At 35.1% G+C, this 20,422-nt stretch overlaps 1 protein-coding gene across 1 annotated transcript in view; it reads right to left on the minus strand.

The window, feature by feature from the left end:
• Positions 1 to 1,378: 1,378 nt before the first annotated feature.
• Positions 1,379 to 20,422, minus strand: part of RNF180 (ring finger protein 180) — a 139,067-nt gene continuing 120,023 nt past the window's right edge. The window contains exon 7 of the mRNA XM_012664554.1: positions 1,379 to 1,578. Within this exon, the coding sequence (XP_012520008.1) occupies positions 1,379 to 1,578 (200 nt within the window). The remainder of the gene's footprint in view (positions 1,579 to 20,422) is intronic.

The following is a 20,422-nucleotide window of genomic DNA, read 5'->3' on the forward strand; positions in this document are numbered from 1 at the left end:
CTATACCATTCTTCTATATTTCTTGGAACATTACATACCATCAGTCAAGTGCTTTGGCTCAAATACAGTTAATAAAAATAAGGCTAAATTTTGACTTTTCATAGATTGAATTGTTAAAGCCTGTTGCTCCCAGCTTTGTTTTGGATGGTGGTAGTATTTGTAGTGCCATGAGAGATTCATCTATTTTTATGTAAAAATATGCCTATTTAATTATCAGGTATATGACATCATAGTGTAGTAATGTTGGATTAATAGTTCGTAATCAGAACTTCTGTCCTAGGTTTCACAAAGATCACCTGAGTAATTAAATAAATAAGCTCATGTCTCTTTCTGCTTCAGTTTTCTCACTTTTAAAATTGGAATACATGCCCCAGTTCCTTCCCACATTGCAATGATTCAGATCTTTTTTCCTTTTAATAAGAAAAATATTAAAGGATTATTATAATCACAAATAAAAATAAACATCAGGTTTTCTTTCTAAAAATCCATAAGCCTATTAGCCTATTTCCAACAATTCTTTATTCTAGACATTAAATCACTTAATAACAATAAAAAATTAAAAAGCCATTCTTTATTGCACATTTACAATATATTTGACAATCTTCCAGTTAAATAAATGCTAAATTAATTACATTTTGGACATGCATTGTTCTTTTAGACTACTGAAAGTTGGTGAATTTTTTATTTCTTCAGGTTATTCATCCTGTAATTTGGAAAGTGTTAATATAGGTCTCTAAAGTGTCTATTGGAGGGGGTTAGTCTCAACATTTGTAGTATTACATAGTTTTACTCTTCTGTTGCTTATAACAATTAAAATTGCTGTACTAATTAGATCTGTACAAAAAGGACAGTCAGTTTTGTTGGTAATAGAAGGGGACATAAGTAAAGATATTTGGAAACCAATACTGAATATACCTTCCTAGATTAGTTTCCAGAAAATGTTGTTTATCTTTAATGCATATAATTTGCTTGAGAATAAGTAACGATTGACTAAATATTTTATCAGTTAAGATACTGTCTATCCAGATTATCATTTCTTTTTGTAGTTTTACTATTTTTAAGAGGGAAAACCTTAGTCTTTACAATCAAAATAAGTATAAAAGTGACATAGTAAAATTAGAACCTCAAATCCTAAACCAAGAATAGCTATGAAATTAATAGTGCATTGTTGCTCAGTGCTGGATAGATTAACTCTTAAATAAAGTTGGTTTGTTACAAGAAAAACATTAATAAGACCATTATTGTCAGGCTTTCTATAAACACCAACAATTTATATAATGCAACATTATAAAAACTTCAAAGCACATTTAAAAAATGTTTAAGCAATTGTTATTTACATCGTTTATGATTGTTCAACTGTAGTAAGGTATGAAAATTCCTAAAACGGAAAGAAAAAATAGCAAAGAAAGCAGAAAACAATGAATCCAATGACCCAGTTCACTGAATAAATATAGATGATCACCATATCCATGTCAAACCACCATCCACGACTATCATCCTCAAAGTGCAGGTAATCCATCCTGTGTGCACCATGTGGGAACTGCCTTCTTGTAACTGGAGCTGCACGTCTGTGGAAACCTAGAAGATGTGTGAACATATTAAAGCTCATTAAATTCAGGTAAGTGCTCAGAAAGAAAGCTGAATTATGAATACAAGTACTATGAATGAAGCATATCTTGATTTCACTGAGTGGAATGTTGTATTCCTGATAGTGTTTTCAATGATCATCAACTACCAGAAGTTTCTTCTAACATAGAGTGTTTGTTAGGGGCAGGGACAGTAAAGTTAGCAAAGAGCACAGGATATACAGTCAGGAGACTTGCCTAGTTCTGTCACTTTCCTGGGGCAAGTTATTTATCTCTGAGTCTTAGATTTCTCATCTATAACATCTAATCACTTCAAATATTTGTGAGGATCAAATGTAATTATTTTCACATTAGAACATTTTCTAAATGTAAACTTTATTCATGTTTAATTTTACAACTGCTGTTACTGTTTGTAACTTCTGATCACTAACTTAACCTTAAATCTTATGCCTTGAATTTCATTCAGTCCAGTTATTGCATCAAAGTTTTGAGAAGAATTTCTCTTATTTTAGCAGTGAATAAACTGGAGAGACATAATGGTTCTTTGAAGCTCTAGCCTGAAACAAATTCTTGTTCATCCATTTTAACAATTGAGTAATGTTAAATATTATGTTGTAGATCAGGCTGCTTATTCTGACTGTAAGGTTGCATTCATTTGGGTATTAGTATAGTTATTGAAAGTCAAACCTCGCTGTTTTTGTAACCTGAGACTTTGCTGAATTTATTTATCAATTTCAGGAGTCTCTTGGTGGAATCTTTGGGGTTTTCTAGATATAAAATCATATTGTCAGCAAAAGGTAATAGTTTGACTTCCTTTTTCCCAATTTTGATACCCATAATTTCTTTCTCTTGCATACACAAATCAGTAGTATTCCTTTATACCAATAACAGTCAAGCTGAGAGTCAAATCAAAGATTCAATACCATTCACAACAGCTACAACGAAAATAAAATATCTAGGAATATACTTAACCAAGGAGGTGAAAGATCACTACAAAGAGAACTACTAAACACGGAGGAAAGAAATCGCTGATGATACAAACAAATGGGGAAATACATCACGCTCATGGATTAGGAGAATCAACATTGTTAAAATTTCCATACTTCCCAAAGTGATTTACAGATTCATTACAATCCCCATCAAAATATCAAAGTCATATTTCACACATCTAGAAAAAATAATTCTGTGCTTCATTTGGAACCAGAAAAGAGGCTGAATAGCCAAAGCAATCTTCAACAAAAGGAACAAATCTGGAAGCACCACATTACCAGACTTCAAACTATACTACAAGGCTATAGTAACCAAAACAGTATGGCACTGGCACAAAAACAGAGACATAGACCAATGGAACAGAACTGAGAATCCATATATATAACCATCCACATACAGCCAACTGATCTTTGACAAAGCAGACAACAATATATACTGGGGAAAAGAATCCCTTTTTAAAAAATGGTACAGGACAACTGGATAGCCATATGCAGAAGAAAGAAACAGGACATCTATCTCTCACCACTCACAAAAATGAATTCAAGATGGATAAAAGACTTAAATGTAAGGCATGAAATCATAAGAACTGTAGAAGAAAATTGTTAGAAAAACTCTTCTAGATATAGGCCTAGGCAAAGAATTTATGAAGACTTAATAGCAATCGCATCAACAATAAAAATAAATAAACGGGACTTGATTAAATTAAAAAGCTTCTGGCAAATAGACCACGTATAGAACAGGATAAAATATTCACAAGCTATACATCCGATAAGGGAATAATAACCAGAATCTACAAAGAATTCAAGCAAATCGGCAAGAAAAAACTCAACCTCATTAAACAATGGGCAAAAGAGATGAACCGAAGCTTCTCAAAAGAAGACAGGCAGATGGACGGTAAACATACGAAAAAATGCTCAACATCACTAATCATCAAGGAAATGCAAATTACAACCACAATGAGATACCATTTTACCCCAGTTACAATGGCTTTTATTAAAAAGTCCAAAAACAGTAGATGCTGGTGTGGATGCAGAGAGAAAGGAACACTTATACACTTTTCGTGGGACTGCAAATTAGTATAGCCCCTATGGAAAATAGTATGGAGATTCCTCAAAGAACTAAAAATAGACCTACCATTTGATCTAACAATCTCACTACTGGGTATTTACCCAAAGAAAAAGAAATCATTTTATCAAAAAGACACATGTACTTGAATGTTTATTGCACCACAATTCACAATTGCAAAGATGTGGAATCAACCCAAGTGCCCATCAATTTATGAGTGGATTAACAAAACGTGGTGTATGTATACCATGGAATACTACTCGTCCATGAAGAAGGATGAATTAATAATGCCTTTTGCAACAATACGGATGGAATTGGAGATCATTATCCTAAATGACGTAGCTAAAGAATGGAAAACCAAACACCACATATACTTACTATTAAATTGGAACTAATTTATGAGTACACATGTGCAGAGAGGGAAGTATAACTCAATGGAAATCAATCAGGGGGAGGGGTCAGGCGGGGCTGGGCAAAAACCTACCTAATGTGTACAATGAACACTATCTCGGCGACAGGGACACTTATAACCCTGATTCAAGCATTACAAAAGTGATCCATGCAACCAAAAACATTTGTACCCCCATAATACTTTGAAATAAAAAAAAGATCAAACCTCTTTAGTCAAGAACAATCCTATTTTAAGCTTATGTATGCTTATTTGTAAATTATGTTTACTTATATAGATATAAAACATGGAATTAAAAGGGATGAGATAATGAAATAAGTGATGTTTTGCAATCAATTGTCACATTTCAAATAGTTTTGAAAACTTCTAATTGTTTTGGCTGACTTTCTATATTTGATTTGATTTTTAAAAAATGATACATAATATTTGTACATATTTATGGAGTACATGTGATATTTTGTTACATATATAGGCTGTAATGACCAAGTCGGGGTATTTGGGGTGTCCATTACCTTGAATATTTATCATTTGTATGTGTTAGGAACATTTCAAGTCCTCTCTTCTAGCTATTTTCAAATATGTGAAATATTGTTGTTAACTATAATAACCCTACTGTGCTTTTGAACAATAGAACTTATTCCTTCCATCTAACTGTACATTTGTGCCTATTAACCAACCCCTTTTTATCCTCCCCCACCCAAACATCCTTCCCAGCATCTGGTATCTATTATTCTACTCTCTTCCCCATGAGATGAATTTTTTTTTAGCTTCCATATATAAGTGAGAACATGTGATATTTGCCTTTCTATGTCTGGCTTATTTCGCTAAGCATAATGGTCTCCAGGTCCATCCATGTTGCTGAAAATGACATTTTATCCTTTTGTAAGGCTGAATAGTATTCCATTGTGCATATATACCATGTTTTTTTTTACCCCTTTGTGCATTGATGGACACTTAGGTTGATTCCATATCTTTGTTATTGTGAATAGCGCTGTAATAAACAGGCAGCTTTGGCATACGGATTTCTTTTCCTTTGGGTAGAAACCCAGTAGGATTGCTGAATCATATGGTAGTTTTTCATTTTCTGAGACATCTCCATGCTGTATTCCATAGTGGCTGTACTAATTTACATTTCCACCAACAATGCATAAGAGTTCCCTTTTCTCTGTATCCTCACCAGCATCTGTTATTTTTTATCTTTAATTATAGCCATTCTAACTGGGGTAATATGATATCTCATTGTGGTTTTGATTTGCATTTCCCTAATAGTTAGTGATGTTGAGAATTTTTTTCATATACCTGTTGAACATTTATAAGTCTTCTTTTGAGAAATGTCTATTCATGTCCTTTGCCCACTTTCAATAGAGTTATGTTTTTTACTGTTGAATTGTTTGTGTTCCTTGTATATTCTGGATATTAGTTCCTTGTTGGATAAATAGTTTGCAAATAACTTCTCCCATTCAACAGGCTGTCTCTTTACTCTGTTGACTGTTTCCTTTGATGTGCAGACGCTTTTTAGTTTAATATAATCCCACTTGTCTTTGTTTTTGTTGCTTCTGATTTTGAGGTATTAGCCATAAAACCTTTGACTCGACCAAAATCCTGGAGTGTTTCCCCTATGTTTTCTTCTAGTAGTTTTATAGTTTCAAGTTTTATGTTTAATTTTTTAATCAATTTTGAGCTTAGTTTTGTCTATGGTGAGAGATAGGGGTCTGGTTTCATTCTTCTGCATATATCATATGGTTATCCAATTTCCCCAGCAACATTTATTGAAGAAGGAAGGTATCAATGAAAATTCTTGGCATGTTTGTTGAAAATCAGTTGGCTGTAATGCATGGATTTATTTCTGTGTTCTCTATTCTGTCCCATTGTTCTATGTGTCTGTTTTTATACTACTACCATCCTGTTTTGATTAATATAGTCTTGTACTATATTTTGAAGTCAGGTGGTGTGATGCCTCCAGCTTTGGTCTTTTGCTCAGGATTGCTTTGGCTATTCAGGCTCTTTTTTGGTTCCATATAAATTTTAGCATTTTTTTCCTCTTTCTGTGAAAAATGACATTGGTATTTTGATAGGAATTGCACTGAATCTGTAGATTGCTTTGGATAGTATAGTTATTTTAATGATGTTAACCCTTCCAATCCATGAGCATAGAATGTCATCTGTCTATGTCCTCTTTAATTTCTTTTCATCAGTGACTTGTAGTTTTCCTTGTAGAGGTCTTTCACCTCTTTATTTAAATTTATTCCTGGATATCTTTTTTTGTAGTTATTTTAAATGGGATTGCCTTCTTTATTTCTTTCTCAGCTAGTTCACTATGGTATGTAGAGATGCTACTGATTTTTGTATGTTGATTTCACATTCTGCAACTTTATTGAATTTATTAATCAGATAGAATTCTGAGTTTTTTGGTGGAGTCTTTAGGTTTTTCCAGATCTGCAATGAGAGACAATTTGACTTCCTCTTTGCAATTTGGATGCCTTTTATTTCTTTCTCTTTCCTAATTGCTTTGGCTAGGACTATGTTGTACAGGTGTGCTGAAAGTGGGCATCGTTATATTGTTCCAGTTCTTAGAGGAAATGTTTTCGGCTTTTCCCCATTCAGTATGATATAGGCTGTGGGTTTGTCATACCTGGCGTTCTTTTTATGCCTAGTTTGTCAAGAGGTTTTTATCATGGAGGGATGTGAATTTTATCAAATGCTTTTTCTACATCTACTGAGATGAGCATATGATTTTTGTCCTTCATTCATGTTGATTCTGTCGTGTTTATTGATTTTCTTATGTTGAACCATCCTTGTATCCCTGGTATAAATCCCATTTGATCATGGTGTATTACCTTTGTGATGTGCTGTTGAATTTGGTTTGCTAGTATTTTGTTAAGTAATTTTGCATCTATGTTCATCAGGGATACTGGCCTGAAGTTTTCTTATTTGTTGTTGTGTCTTTGTTTAGTTTTGGTATTGGGGTAATGCAGGCCTCATAGAATGAGTCAGGGAGAATTCCCACCTCTCCATTTTTTTTTTTTTTTGGAATAATTAGAGAATTGGTGCTACTTCTGTGAAAGTTTAGTGGAATTCAGCAGTGAAGCCAAGTGGTCCTGGCCTTTTCTTTGTTGGGAGAATCATTATTACTGATTCAATCTCATTACTCATTATTAGTCTATTCAGATTTTAAATTTCTTCTTGATTGAATCTTGGGGGGTTGTATATGTCCAGGAGTTTATCCATTTCTACCAGGTTTTCCAGTTTGCAAGTACATAGATGTTTATACTAGTCTCCGATTTTTTTTTTTTTTATTTCTGTGGCATCAGTTATGATGTCTCCTTTTGCATTTCTGATTTTGTTGGAATCTTCTCTTTTTTTTCTTGGTTAGTCTAGCTAGAAGTTTATCAATTTTCTTTATCTTTTCAAAAAAACATTTTTCTGTTTTGTTGATCCTTTGCATTTTTTGTCTCTAATTAATTTTTTTCTGTTTATTTTTTCTTTCTAGTAACTTTGAGTTTGCTTTGCTCTTGCATTTCTACTCTTTGAGGTACATTGTTAGATTGTTTATTTGAAATCTTTCTACTTTTTCAATGTATGAATTTAATGCTATAAACTTCCCTCTAAGTACTGCTTTTGCTGCGTCCCATAGGTTTTGGTGTGTTATATTTCTATTTTCATTTGTTTCAAGATTTTTTTTCTTTTTATTATTTATTTATTTATTTCAGAGTAGTATGGGGGTACAAACGCTTTGGTTACATAAATTGCCTTTGTACCGCCCAAGTCAGAGCTACAAGTGTGCCCATTCCCCAGACAGCGTGCACTGCATCTGGTAGGTGTGAATTTACCTATCCTCTCTCCCCCTTCCACCTGCCTGACACCCTATGAATGTTACTTCCTGTATGTGCACATTAGTGTTGATCAACTAGTACCAATTTAACGGTTAGTGCACGTAGTGTTTGTTTTTCCATTCTTGTGATACTGCACTTAGAGAATGGGCTCCAGCTCCACCCAGGATAATACAATAGGTAGTTAACCATTTTTTTATGGCTAAGTAGTACCCCATGATATACATATACCACATTTTATTAATCTACTCATGTATTGATGCGCACTTGGGTTGTTTTCCACATCTTTTCAATTGTCAATTGCATTGCTATAAACATTCAAGTGCAAATATCTTTTTTTATAGAATGTCTTTTTTTCCTTTGGGTAGATCTCAGATTACAAAATCAATGTACACAAATCAGCAGCATTCATATATGCCAACAACAGTTAAGCTGAGAACCAAATCAAAGATTCAATACCTTTCACAATAGCAACAAAGAAAATAAAATACCGAGGAATATATTTAACTAAGAAGGTGAAAGACTTCTACAGGGAGAACTATGAAACACTGAGGAAGGAAATGACAGAGGACATAAACAGATGGAAAACCATACCATGCTCATGGATTGGCGGAATCAACATTGTTAAAATGCCTATACTACACAAAGTGATCTACAGATTCAATGCAATCCCTATTAAAATACCAACATCATTTTTGCAGATCTAGAAAAAATAATTCTATGCTTCATATGGAATTAGAGAAGACCCCATATGGCCAAATCAACCTTAAGCAAAAAGAACAAATTGGGAGGCATCAATTTACAAGACTTCAAGCTATATTACAAGGTATAGTAACCAAAACAGCATGGTACTGGCACAAAAACAGAGTCAAGATATTTTTTGCTTTTCTCCTTAATTTCTTCCTTGACCCAGTGGTTATTTAGGACATTTTCATGAATATATATCTATGATGTTGGTTAGGTAGATCACTTTGGCTTTGATTCTGGGTGCATTTGGTAGTGTAATCTTTATACACTATAGAGACTATAGTGTATAGAGACTATAGTCTTTGGCTATAAACAGCATCCATGGTGTCTGTGATTTTCTTATTGGCTTAAGGTGCAGTTGTTAGTAGAGGTAGTGGTGAAGTTTTGCTGAGTACAGGGATTCCCAGTGGGCCTTTCCTCAGGCCCCAGTGGTGGCAGTAGTGGGCTGAATGTACCTGTCCTTGAGCCCTAGGGCAACGTACACTGGCAGTGGTGGTAGAGGGTCCTGGTGGGCTGATACTTGGGCCTACAGACTTGGATGCTGGTATTGGCAGTGGTGGGCTGAGCAAGTGGGCAGGTTCTCAGGCTCCTGGGCAGTGGGTATGGTATGGGCAATGGCAGTGGCAGGAAAATCCTTTGACTCCCAAGTGGGCCATGCTGATGTTGCTAGTCCCTACAACAGTCTGGGTGGGTCATTCCCTAAGCCCAGAGGCGGCAGGTGTAGGTGGGTGTCAGCTGCAGTGGTAGTGGCAGATTGAGTGGGCCTGACTTCAGGTCCCCAGAAGGAGTGCTCAGGTGCTAATGGTGGAGGACTGAGTTTTGTAGTCTCCAGGGCCTTGAATAGTATGCTCAGGCACTAGGGGTTGGAGCTAGACCAGGTGGACCTGTCATCAGCCCCTGGTGGTGCATGCGGGAGCTGGCTGTGGTAGACAGGGGTGGGATGATCTTTAGACCATCAGTGAAATGCTTGGGTGGGGATGCCAGTGGCTGTGCTGCAGCCCTGCTACTGGGGACGGTTGCTTTCAGTGGCTGTACGCAGGCAGTTGTGGAGTGTGTGAAGGCTGCAGTGGTAGCTGCAGGAGATTCTGTCCTTGGGGCACATGAAAATGCATGGTGGCTTTTCTGCTGGTGGCAGCCAGGTCATTACTAATGGCTCATGCTTCAGCCCTGCTGGTAACATTCTGCCACAGTTGTCAGTCATGCTCTTGGGGTGTGGAGATGCAGGGCCTATTGTGTCCCAGGGCTGGTTGCAGTCTGATGGGGACTGGGTGCTTCATATGGTGCTCTCAATATGGTGCCTAGCTGTAGGTGCTTAAGACTTGCGGGTGTATGTGAGATGTAGGGTGAGCTACCTCTCTGGAGCAACGTGTTTGTGCAGTCTTTAGGCATCTCCCTATGTCAGTTTCAGGGCCCATGAGGGTCCAGAGGGGCTCTCTTGTGGCTAAGATTGCAGGGGTGTGTGGTGAGAATGTGGACCACTAGGGGTGTCTCACTTACCCTTTCCCTGTATTGGGAAGTCTCTCCGGGCTCCCAGCTGAGCATGTTGCCTTGCTTTCCTCTCCATTCTTGTATTAGGTGTTTCCTGTCACTACTTTGTTCAATTCTAGTGTTCTCATAGAGAACCTGTTTGAAGTATGATAGTGAATAGATATTCACTATGTTGGTTCTTCTTTGTGGAGGAAGTGAGTACCAGATGCCTGTAGTCAGCCATCTTGAAGTCCTTCCTCCTGATAACTTTGATTTTCAATTATAATTTTTATAGCTTATAAAAGGTTACATTAGGATGATGTGTCAGCTTCTCTGTTTTTTTTTTGGTTTGCTTTTGTTGTCATAATTAGTATTATCTTCAATCTGATTTCTTTATAGGATTCTGTTTAAGTCCCTTATTCACATTGTGCTAGTCATTTAGGTAAAACTAGATAATATAATCATTTAACAAGGCATCTGTAATCTTCAATATATTGCAACACATGGAAAATAAACTAATGAAATCAGACCTTCTGTGTTGTCAAACTTCCAGTTTTTCCTCAGCTAACATTATATACCATTATGACATGTAAGTGAAAATGCTAGTGTCAGGCCTCAATAAATATTAAGGCTTAATTTTTCTTCTATTTAGATAAAAATCGTAAAAATTTTAATGTTATCTTTGCAAATTCCAATTTCGCAAATTCTGCATTCGCTTGCACCCAATCTGTGAGCATTCTACTTCAAAGAGCACTAGGGACTTTCAATACCAACAGTTTTTCTAGACTATCCACTGTTTTCAAAAGTGTAGTCAGTATTTGAAGAATAAAAGGCCTTTTTGTATGTGTAGGAGAAAGGCGAAGTGGGAAGAGTTTTTCACACATTCAAATATTATACTAATGTGCAAACACAAATATTCAAATATATAAGTGTCTTCATTATGCTAATTTCCTTTATTGGTGGAAGGAGGGAAAAAGAAGGCAGTATAAGGAAGACACTGGATTAGAAACTCTGAATCCAACTCTGAATACCAGAAGGTGATGTTGACCCATGGTGGCTTAGGAAACAAGTTTTTTTTTTTTGGGACAGAGTCTCACTTTGTTGCCCGGGCTAGAGTGCCGTGGTGTCAGCCTAGCTCACAGCAACCTCAAGCTCCTGGGCTCAAGCAATCCTACTACCTCAGCCTCCTGAGTAGCTGGGACTACAGGCATGCGTCACCATGCCCGGCTAATTTTTTCTATATATTTTTAGTTGTCCAGTTAATTGCTTTCTATTTTTTTAGTAGAGACGGGGTCTTGCTCTTGCTCAGGCTGGTCTTGAACTCCTGAGCTCAAACAATTTGCCTGCCTCGGCCTCCCAGAGTGCCAGGATTACAGGCATGAGCCACTGCGCCCGGCCAGGAAACAAGTTTTTATAGATAAGGTGGATAATGATCATTGGTTGGTTAATTTTAACTTTTTTTTTTTAAGTGAAGAGAGAGTGTTTATAATAAATTTTGGAATTCCAAAGGTGTAAATTATAGGGGATTATTGCAATTTTAAAATCAAAGTCTAATAGAAAATCACCTCACAGATGATATATTACTGTTATTATATGTTACTGTTATTTGGTAAGCATTAGATTAATAGTGATATTCAAAATTGCTAGAATACAAATCACAGTGATTAACTGCAGATTCCAATGTAAAATGATAATAAAAATACCTAATTCATTGGGCTATTATGAGGATTAAGTAAATTAATATAATACATGTAAAGCACATGTCTGGCCCATAGTAAGTTCAATAAATGTTAAATCCATCTTTTCATTTTATTCATTATCATCCCCATAAGGAGAAAAATGTTATCTCAGTGTGTCTGTACATCTTGCAAAGAGGCAGTAACTGCCTTTATTCTGGACTATCCTTTGAAAGATATTTGTATAGCAAACAGTCTTGAAAGATAGTGTCCCCTTGGAAGCAGAGGACAGGTTTGTTTATAGTTTTGGAACATAGCATATTATTAAATGCTTGTTATAAAAGATTTTAGTTTTGTAAACTCAGAGTTCTTCCATGTAATACACCCCAATGCATATATATATATATTGTGATACCCTGTGGAAAATGGGGCTCAGCAATCCATAACAAGTACTACTATTCTGGCTACTGCTGTGAGTAATAAACCATCCTTTGTCTTTGACCCATGAGTCTTCTGTCGTCTACTAGCATCCATGAAAGTGGCCAAATAACTTGTTAGCTCACAAATAGGCAAAATCTCAAGCCCATAACAGTTCTTGACAATGGTAATCATGCAATCTCTCTTAGTCTCTGAAACAGTTTGTATAAAATTGGAATCCTTGGAGGTTTAGATAAATCTAGTGTATGAAACCATTTGGGCCTATAGTCTTTTCAGGTGTAAGGGCAGATTTTAAAATACCAATTGATTAATAGTTGTTGGTCTATTCATATTTTCTAGTTCTTTTTGAGTTATTTTTAGTAATTTTTATACAAAATTATCCATCATATCCACGTTTTCAAATGAATTGGACTAAGATTTTCATAGATGTTGTATACTTAAGACTCTTCATAAATATTCTAGTCTCTTTCTTTTTTTTCAGAATATTATGGGGGTACAAACATTTTGGTTACATATAATGCCTTTGCCTCACCCAAGCCAGAGCTGCAAGTGTGCCCATCCCCCATACAGTGCGCCCACACCCATTTGTTGTGCATTTACCCACCCCCGCCACCCCTCTTCCACCTGAATGGCACCCAATGAATATTACTTCCATGTGAGCACCTTAGTGTTGATCAGTTAGTACCAATTTGATGGTGAGTACATGTGATACTTATTTTTCCATTCTTATGATACCTCACTTCAAAGGATGGGTTCAAGCTCTATCAGGATAATATATGAGGTGCAAGTTCACCATTGTTTTTTGTAGTTGTAGAACTCCATGGTATACATATACAACATTTTATTGATTTACTCGTGCATTGATGGGCACTAGGGTTGTTTCCACATCTTTGCAATTGTGCTGCTATAAACATTCTAGTATAGATGTGTTTATTATAGAATGTCTTTTTTTCCCTTGGGTAGATGCCTAGTAGTGGGATTGCTGGATCAAATGGTATTTCTATTTTTAATTCTTTGAGATAACTCCAAATTACTTTCCACAGGGTTGTATTAATTTGTAGTCCCACCAGCAATGTAAGAGTGTTCCTATCTCTCCCATCTAATCTCTTTCTGAGTACATGGTTTATTTGTACTTCCCTGTCCCTTGGAAGATAGGGATGGCCATGAGACTTGACCAATAAAAATGACTGTCTAATGAAAATAATGTGTGTTGCTTCTGTGTAGAAGCATTTATCAGTTTAAGATGCTGACACAGTTTCTTTTTCTCTGCCACAACAACCATCAATTTTCCAGGAAGAGACTGCTATGTCATCTTGGGTCCCAAGTTTAGGATCATATGGGATGGAGCCCCCGGCAGTTCAGGGAAAATTATTTCAATTTTACTATGAATTCTGACTGAAAATAATGAGATAACATATAAAACTATTGCGGAAATGGGTGATAAAAATGGAAGTTGAATTTGACTTATTTTCCCACAAGGGAAAAAAAGCTCTTGGAGAAATTCATTGTGGGGAAATCAAAGAGCAAGAACGACCTGTGAAGAAAATCTCCAAGTTGCTATCAGGTTTTGAAGATTTTAAAGATTACAAATAGTTACTTCTGTCTCTTCTTATATTGTATTTTATAAAAAAAATTTTACTTCAGAATGATTTCTCTCATATGCTAGAAAGTAAGGCTATCACTTTTTTTCCTTTAGAATATGATTCAAACATATTCATCATCAAAGACCATAAGGTGAGCTCCATTATTTTGAAGTTTCTTCCAGAGATAGAAAAACTGTCTCTGAACAGTTATCTCTCTCATTTTTGCAATTTCAGCAGTTTGCACTATGCTTATAGTGGATACTCAATATGTTAGTTGAATGGATGGGTGAGTACCTGCATATAAGGATAGATTTTAGAGAATAAGATGAATAATTGGTATATTTTTTGAGAATATCCTATATCAAGACTTCCAAATGTATTTTCAGCAAGAGTTGAATATTATCATGAATATATTTGAAAGACATTTTATAGTTCTTATGAAAAAATATTCTTTAGAAGCTAATCCAAAGGGCCTTGAAATCAGTATTAATGTCCTATCTTTCACAAGTGATGGGACAGACAAGGTTAAAGCACAGTGTCTTATTGTTCCATATTCTTCATATTACCTAAGAATTTTGTTATTTTAAAGTTGATTGATATAAGTAGGTCTTAGCAGAGGTGGAGTGATATATTTATAGTTATAAATAAGTATAGAGCTATTGTTAATATATTTGAAAAATTAATGAAAAATAGATTTCAAATTTCATCTTTTCTCCTACATATTTAGGCTTCCAGAGTCACATGTATTAATCCTTAAAAAATTAACCTTTTATAATGAATAAATTAAAACGTACTGCAGATTATTTACAACTCTATGACACCTGCTTAAATTTCAATATAGTTTATGAAGTTAGGCTAAATTACAAATTTTTAAATGTTTAGGTTCTATAACAAGGTAAAAAGTGAGTACCAAGTGTTTTGTAAAAATATTTTTATTGGGTAAAATATATATATAACAAAGTTTGTATTTTAACCATTTTTAAGTGTATAATTCAGTTAGTAGCATTAATTACATTTACCATGTTCTACAACTATTACTGCTATTTCAAATTTTTTTCATCATCCCAAACAAAAACTGAAAGCAGTAACTCCCCGCTACTCCCTATCCCCAGCCCCTAGTAATCTCTAATCTACTTTCTGTCTATATGAATTTGCCTATTCTAGATATCTCATAAGTGGGATCATATAATAGTTCTCCTTTTGTGTCTGAATTATTTCACTTAGCATATAATGTTTTCAAGGTTCATCCATATTACAGTATGTATCAGAACTTCATTTTTTATGGCTTTTATTCCTTTTTACGCATTATATGTATATACCACATTTTGTTTATCCATTCAACTGCTGATGGAAACTTGGGGTGTTTCACCTTTTGGCTATCGTGAATAATGGTGAAATGAACACTAGTATACAAACAAGTGTATGTTTGAGTCCCTGTTTTTAATTCTTTTGGGTATATACTCAGGAGTGGTACAGCAGAGTCATTTGGTAATTCTATGTTTAGCTTTTTGAGGAACATCCAAACTGTTTTCACAGTGGGCTCCACCATTTCACATTCCCATCAGCAATGTACAAGGGGTTCCAATTTCTCCTGGTCAACACCTATGTGGTCTGAATATTAAACCCTTCTCAGATATGATTTGCAAATATTTTCTTCCATTCTGTAGGTGGACAGGTTGCCTTTTTACTTTCTTGATAAAGTCCTTTGCACAAAAGTTTTAATTTTGTTCAATTTACTTATTTTTTCTTTTGTTGCTTGTGCTTTTGGTGTCACATCTAAGACTCAATTGGTCATAAAGATTTACCTCTCTGTTTTACTCTAAGAGTTTAAAGATTTTTAGCTCATATTTAAATTCAGTTCAATGTTGCTAATTCATTTATTAGCTCCAGTAGCTTTCTTCTGAATTATTTGGGATTCTCTCTATATAGAACTGTGTCATCTATAAAGAGAGATGGATTTACATCTTCTTTTCCAATGTGTATGCCTTTTATTTATTTACTTTTTATCTAATTGCTGGCTACAGTTTCCAGGACAACGTTATAGCAGTGGTGAAAGTGAGCATCCTTGTCTTATTCCTAATTTTAGGGGGAAAGCTTTCAGTTTTTTGCCAATGAGTGTGATATTAGCTGTGAGATATTCATAAATGTTTGTTGACAACTTGTGGTAGTTCCCCTCTATTCTTAGTTGTCTGAGTGTTGTTTTTTTTTTTCTTATCATGAAAGGGTACTGGATTTTGTCAAATTCCTTTTTTATATCAATTGAAAAGATCATTTTCCTCCTTCATTTTATCAATGTGGTATATTACCTTGATTTTATTAATGTCAAACCATGCCTGCATTCCCAGGATAAATCCTATTTGGTCATGAGGTATCATCCTTTTAAAATGTTATTGGAATGTATTTGCTAGTATTTTGTGGAAGAGTTTTGCATCTACATTCAAAAGTGATATTGGCCTGTAATTTTCTATTCTTGTGTTACCTATGTCTGGCTTTCATATTGCGGTAATGCCGGCCAAATAGAATGGATTATGAGGTATTTCCCTCTCTTCAATTTTGTCTGAAAGAGTTTGAGATGGATTGGTGTTGGTTCTTTAAATATTTGGTTGAATTCATTAGTAAAGATATTTGCTCCTGGACTTTTTTTGTTAGGAGGTTTTTGTTACTGATTTAGCCACTTCACTTGTTACGGGTCTGTTGAGATTTTCTATTTCTTCTTTAATTTGTGAGTTCCTGTAAATTTGTGCATTTTACCTAAATTATCAAATTTGTTGGTGTACAGTTGCTCATGGTGTTCTCTTATAATCTTTTTTATTTCTATAAAATTAGTAGTAATTTCTTCACCTTCACTTCTGATCCTATTTATTTGCATTTTTCTCTTTTTTGTCAGTATAGGTAAGGCTTGCCAATTTTGTTGATCTTTTCCAAGAACCAGCTTTTGGTTTTGGTGATTCTATTGCTTTTTCTTTTTAATTTCATAATATTAAAGGGGTACAAATGTTTTTGTTATGTGTATACCTTGTATAATGCTTAAGTTGGGGATTTTAGTGTGCCTGTCACCACAATAGTGTGCATTATACCTGATAAATAAGTTTTTACCCCTCATCCTCTCACCCTTCCCCACTTCTTGGTTTCCAGTGTCCTTTACATCTCTTTGTGCCCATGTGTGCCCATTGTTTAGCTCCCAATTATTAGTGACTACATGTGGTGTTTGTTTTTCCATTCCTGAGATACTTCACTTGGGATAATGGTCTCCAGTTTCGTCCAAGTTGCTGCAAAAGACATTATTTCATTCTATTTTAGGGCTGAGTAGTACTCGATGGTATACATATATACCACATTTTCTTTATCCATTCATGAATTGATGGGTACTTGGGTTGATTCTACATCTTTGCAATTGTAAATTATGTTGTGATAAACATTCAAGTGTGGGTGTCTTTTCTATAAAATGACTTCTTTTCCTTTGCATAGATACCCAATAGTGGGATTGCTGGATTGAATGGTAAGTCTACATTTATTTCTTTGAAGAGTCTCCATACTGTTTACCGTAACAGTTGTACTAATTTGCTGTCCCACCAACAGTGTATAAGTATTCCTTTCTCTCTGCATCCATGCCAGCATCTACTGTTTCTTCACTTTTTACTAATGGCCATTCTGACAGGGGTAAGGTGGTTTTAATTTATATTTCTCTGATGATCAGTGATGTTGAGGATTTTTTCATGTTTTTTGGCCATTTGTCTATCTACTTTCAAAGAACTTCTGTTCATGTCTTTTGCCTACTTTTTGATGGGGTTGTTTATTTTTTTCTTGCTGATTTGTTTGAAGGTTTTGTAGATGCTGGATAGTAGCTCTTTACTGGATGGATAGTTTATAAATATTTTATCCCATTTTGTAGGCTATTTACTCTGTTGATTATTTCCTTTGCTGTGCAGAAGGTTTTTAATTTAATTGAATCCCATTTATTTATTTTTGTTATTGCTGTATTTGCCTTTGTGGTCTTAGTGATAAATTCTTTTCACAGGCCAAAGTCTATAATAGTTTTTCCTATGTTTTCTTCTAGAATTTTTAAGCTTTCATGCTTCACATGTAAGTCTTTTATCCATCATGAATGAATTTTTGTATATGGTGAGAGATAGGGGTCCTGTTTCATTCTTCTGCATGTGACTATACAGTTTCCCCAGCACCATTTATTGAATAGGACATACTTTCATCCAGTGTATGCTGGTGTCTGGTTGTTGAAGATCAGTTGGTTGTAGGTAGGTGATTTTATAATATTTGCATGTTCTTTCTTCTGTTCCATTGGTCTATGTCTCTACTTTTATACCAGTACCATGCTATTTGATTACTATAACCTTGTAGTATAACTTCAAGTCAGGTAATGTGATGCCTCCAGATTTGTTCTTTTTGCTTAATATTGCTTTGGCTATTCAGGCTGTTTTGGTTCCAGATAAAGCTGAGGATTATTTTTTCTAGGTCTGTGGAGTATGACATTGGTGTTGTGATGGGGATGACATTAAATCTGTAAATCACTTTGGATAGTATGGACATTTTAATGATATTGATTCTACCAATCCATGAGCATGGGTTTTTTTCCATTTATTTGTATCATCTATGATTTCTTTCATTAGTATTTTTATAGTTTTCCTTTTAGAGATCTTTCAACTCCTTGGTTAAGTATCTTCCTAGGTATTTTACTTTTTTTGTATGTATTGTAAATGGTATTGAGTTCTTGATTTGACTCTGTTATTTGTATATAGAAATGATTTATGTACATTAATTTTATAACCTGAGACTTTGCTGAATTTATTTATCAATTCTATTAAGGTTATTAAGTACGAAATCCAATTTTCTTAAGTACTAAGTTTGACAGTTGATATCTCTGACATTTCACTTTGATACTTCTTGTTTTATGTTGATTGTGAAGGTACATCCTCAGTCTTTTAAATGCATATTTGGGCTGTGATTATCTTTCAAAATTTTTTAGAGCAATTTTTATAAAACCATGGATAAGTAAAAAATTCACGTTATTTTTGAATATGAGTTCTGTCATGGAACCAATACAATGCAGACAGCTCAAAATATCAATGGAGCATTTGGGAAGGATGTGGCTAATGAACACACAGTATGTCAGTGGTTTGAGAAGTTCTGTTCTGGTGATTTTAATCTGAAAAATGAGCTATGTGGATGACCTGAGACCAAGGTGGACAATGATGAGTTGAAAGCTGTGATGGAAGTGAGTCCATCTCAACTTTCCCAAATGCTTCTTTGCTATCACCACATAAAGGTGAACCACTTCTACAGCATATTGTCACGTGTAATGAAAAATGGATTCTTTTTGACAATTACAAGCATTTGGCACCATGGCTGGATAAAGATGAAGTGCTGAAACACAGTTGAAAACAGAATATTCGTTGAAAAAAGCTAATGGTGTCTGTTAGGTGGTCCGGTGCTGGTATTATCTACTACGGCTTCATGAAACCTGGTCAATCGATTATAGTAGATGTCTACTATACCCAGTTGGACAAAATGATGAGGATGATTGCAATAAGGAGACAAGATCGATCAACAGAGACAGGCCAACCCCTTTGCAAGACAATGCTCGACCACATGTAGCATAAACAATGCTGCTCAAACTACAGAAGCTGGACTTGGAAACTCTGTCATCCACCAGAACTTGCACCAACTGACTACCACTTCTTCCAGGCTTTGGACCACTTCTTGCAAGGAAAACATTCAATTCTCAACAAGAGAATTGGAAAATGCCTTTCGCAATTTCATTGCCACTCGCTCACCATACTGCTTTGCTGCTGGCATAAACAAGCTACCATTAAGATTGCAAAACTGTGTCAACAGTTTAGGTGTACACTTTGATTAATTTCACTGCTTCTTGTTTGAGATATAACAAGCTATATTTTTGATTTGAAATTGGAAATTTCGTATTTAATCACTAATAGTCTTTTGGTGGCATCTTTAAGGTTTTCTAGGTACAACATCATAGCATGAGCAAACAGGGATAGTTGGACCTTCTCCTCCCTGGATGGATGCCCTTTCTTTCTTTCTCTTGCCTGATTGCTCTGGGTAGGACTTCTAGTACTATGTTGAATAGAAATGGTGACAGTGGGCACCATTTTCTTGTTCCAGTTATTAGAGGGAATGCTTTTAACTTTTCCCCATTCAATATGATATTGGCTGTGGGTTTGTTATATATGGCTTTTATAATTTTGAGGTATGTTACCTCCATGCATAGTCTCTTGACAGTTTTTATCATGAAAGGGTGCTAGATTTTATTGAATGCTTTTTCCACATGTATTGAAATCATATGGGGATTGTTTTTGCTTCTGTTTATGTAGTGAATCATGTTTATTGATTTGTATATGTTGAACCATCATTGCATCTCTCTTGTGAAATCCACTTGATCATGGTAAATTATCTTTTTGATGTGCTGTTTAAGTTTGCAAATATTATGTTGAGGATTTTTGTATCTATGTTAATGAGGGAAATTGGCCTGTAGTTTTGTATTTTTATTGTGTCCTTTCCTGGCTTTGGTATCAAGGAGATACTGGCTTCATAGAATGAGTTAGAGAGGGTCACCTCTTTCTCAATATGATGTGATCTTTATATGGGATAGGTAGTA

The sequence above is a fragment of the Propithecus coquereli genome, unplaced genomic scaffold (genome assembly GCF_000956105.1).
Source record: "Propithecus coquereli isolate 6110/MARCELLA unplaced genomic scaffold, Pcoq_1.0 Scaffold9, whole genome shotgun sequence".
NCBI lineage: Eukaryota > Metazoa > Chordata > Mammalia > Primates > Indriidae > Propithecus > Propithecus coquereli.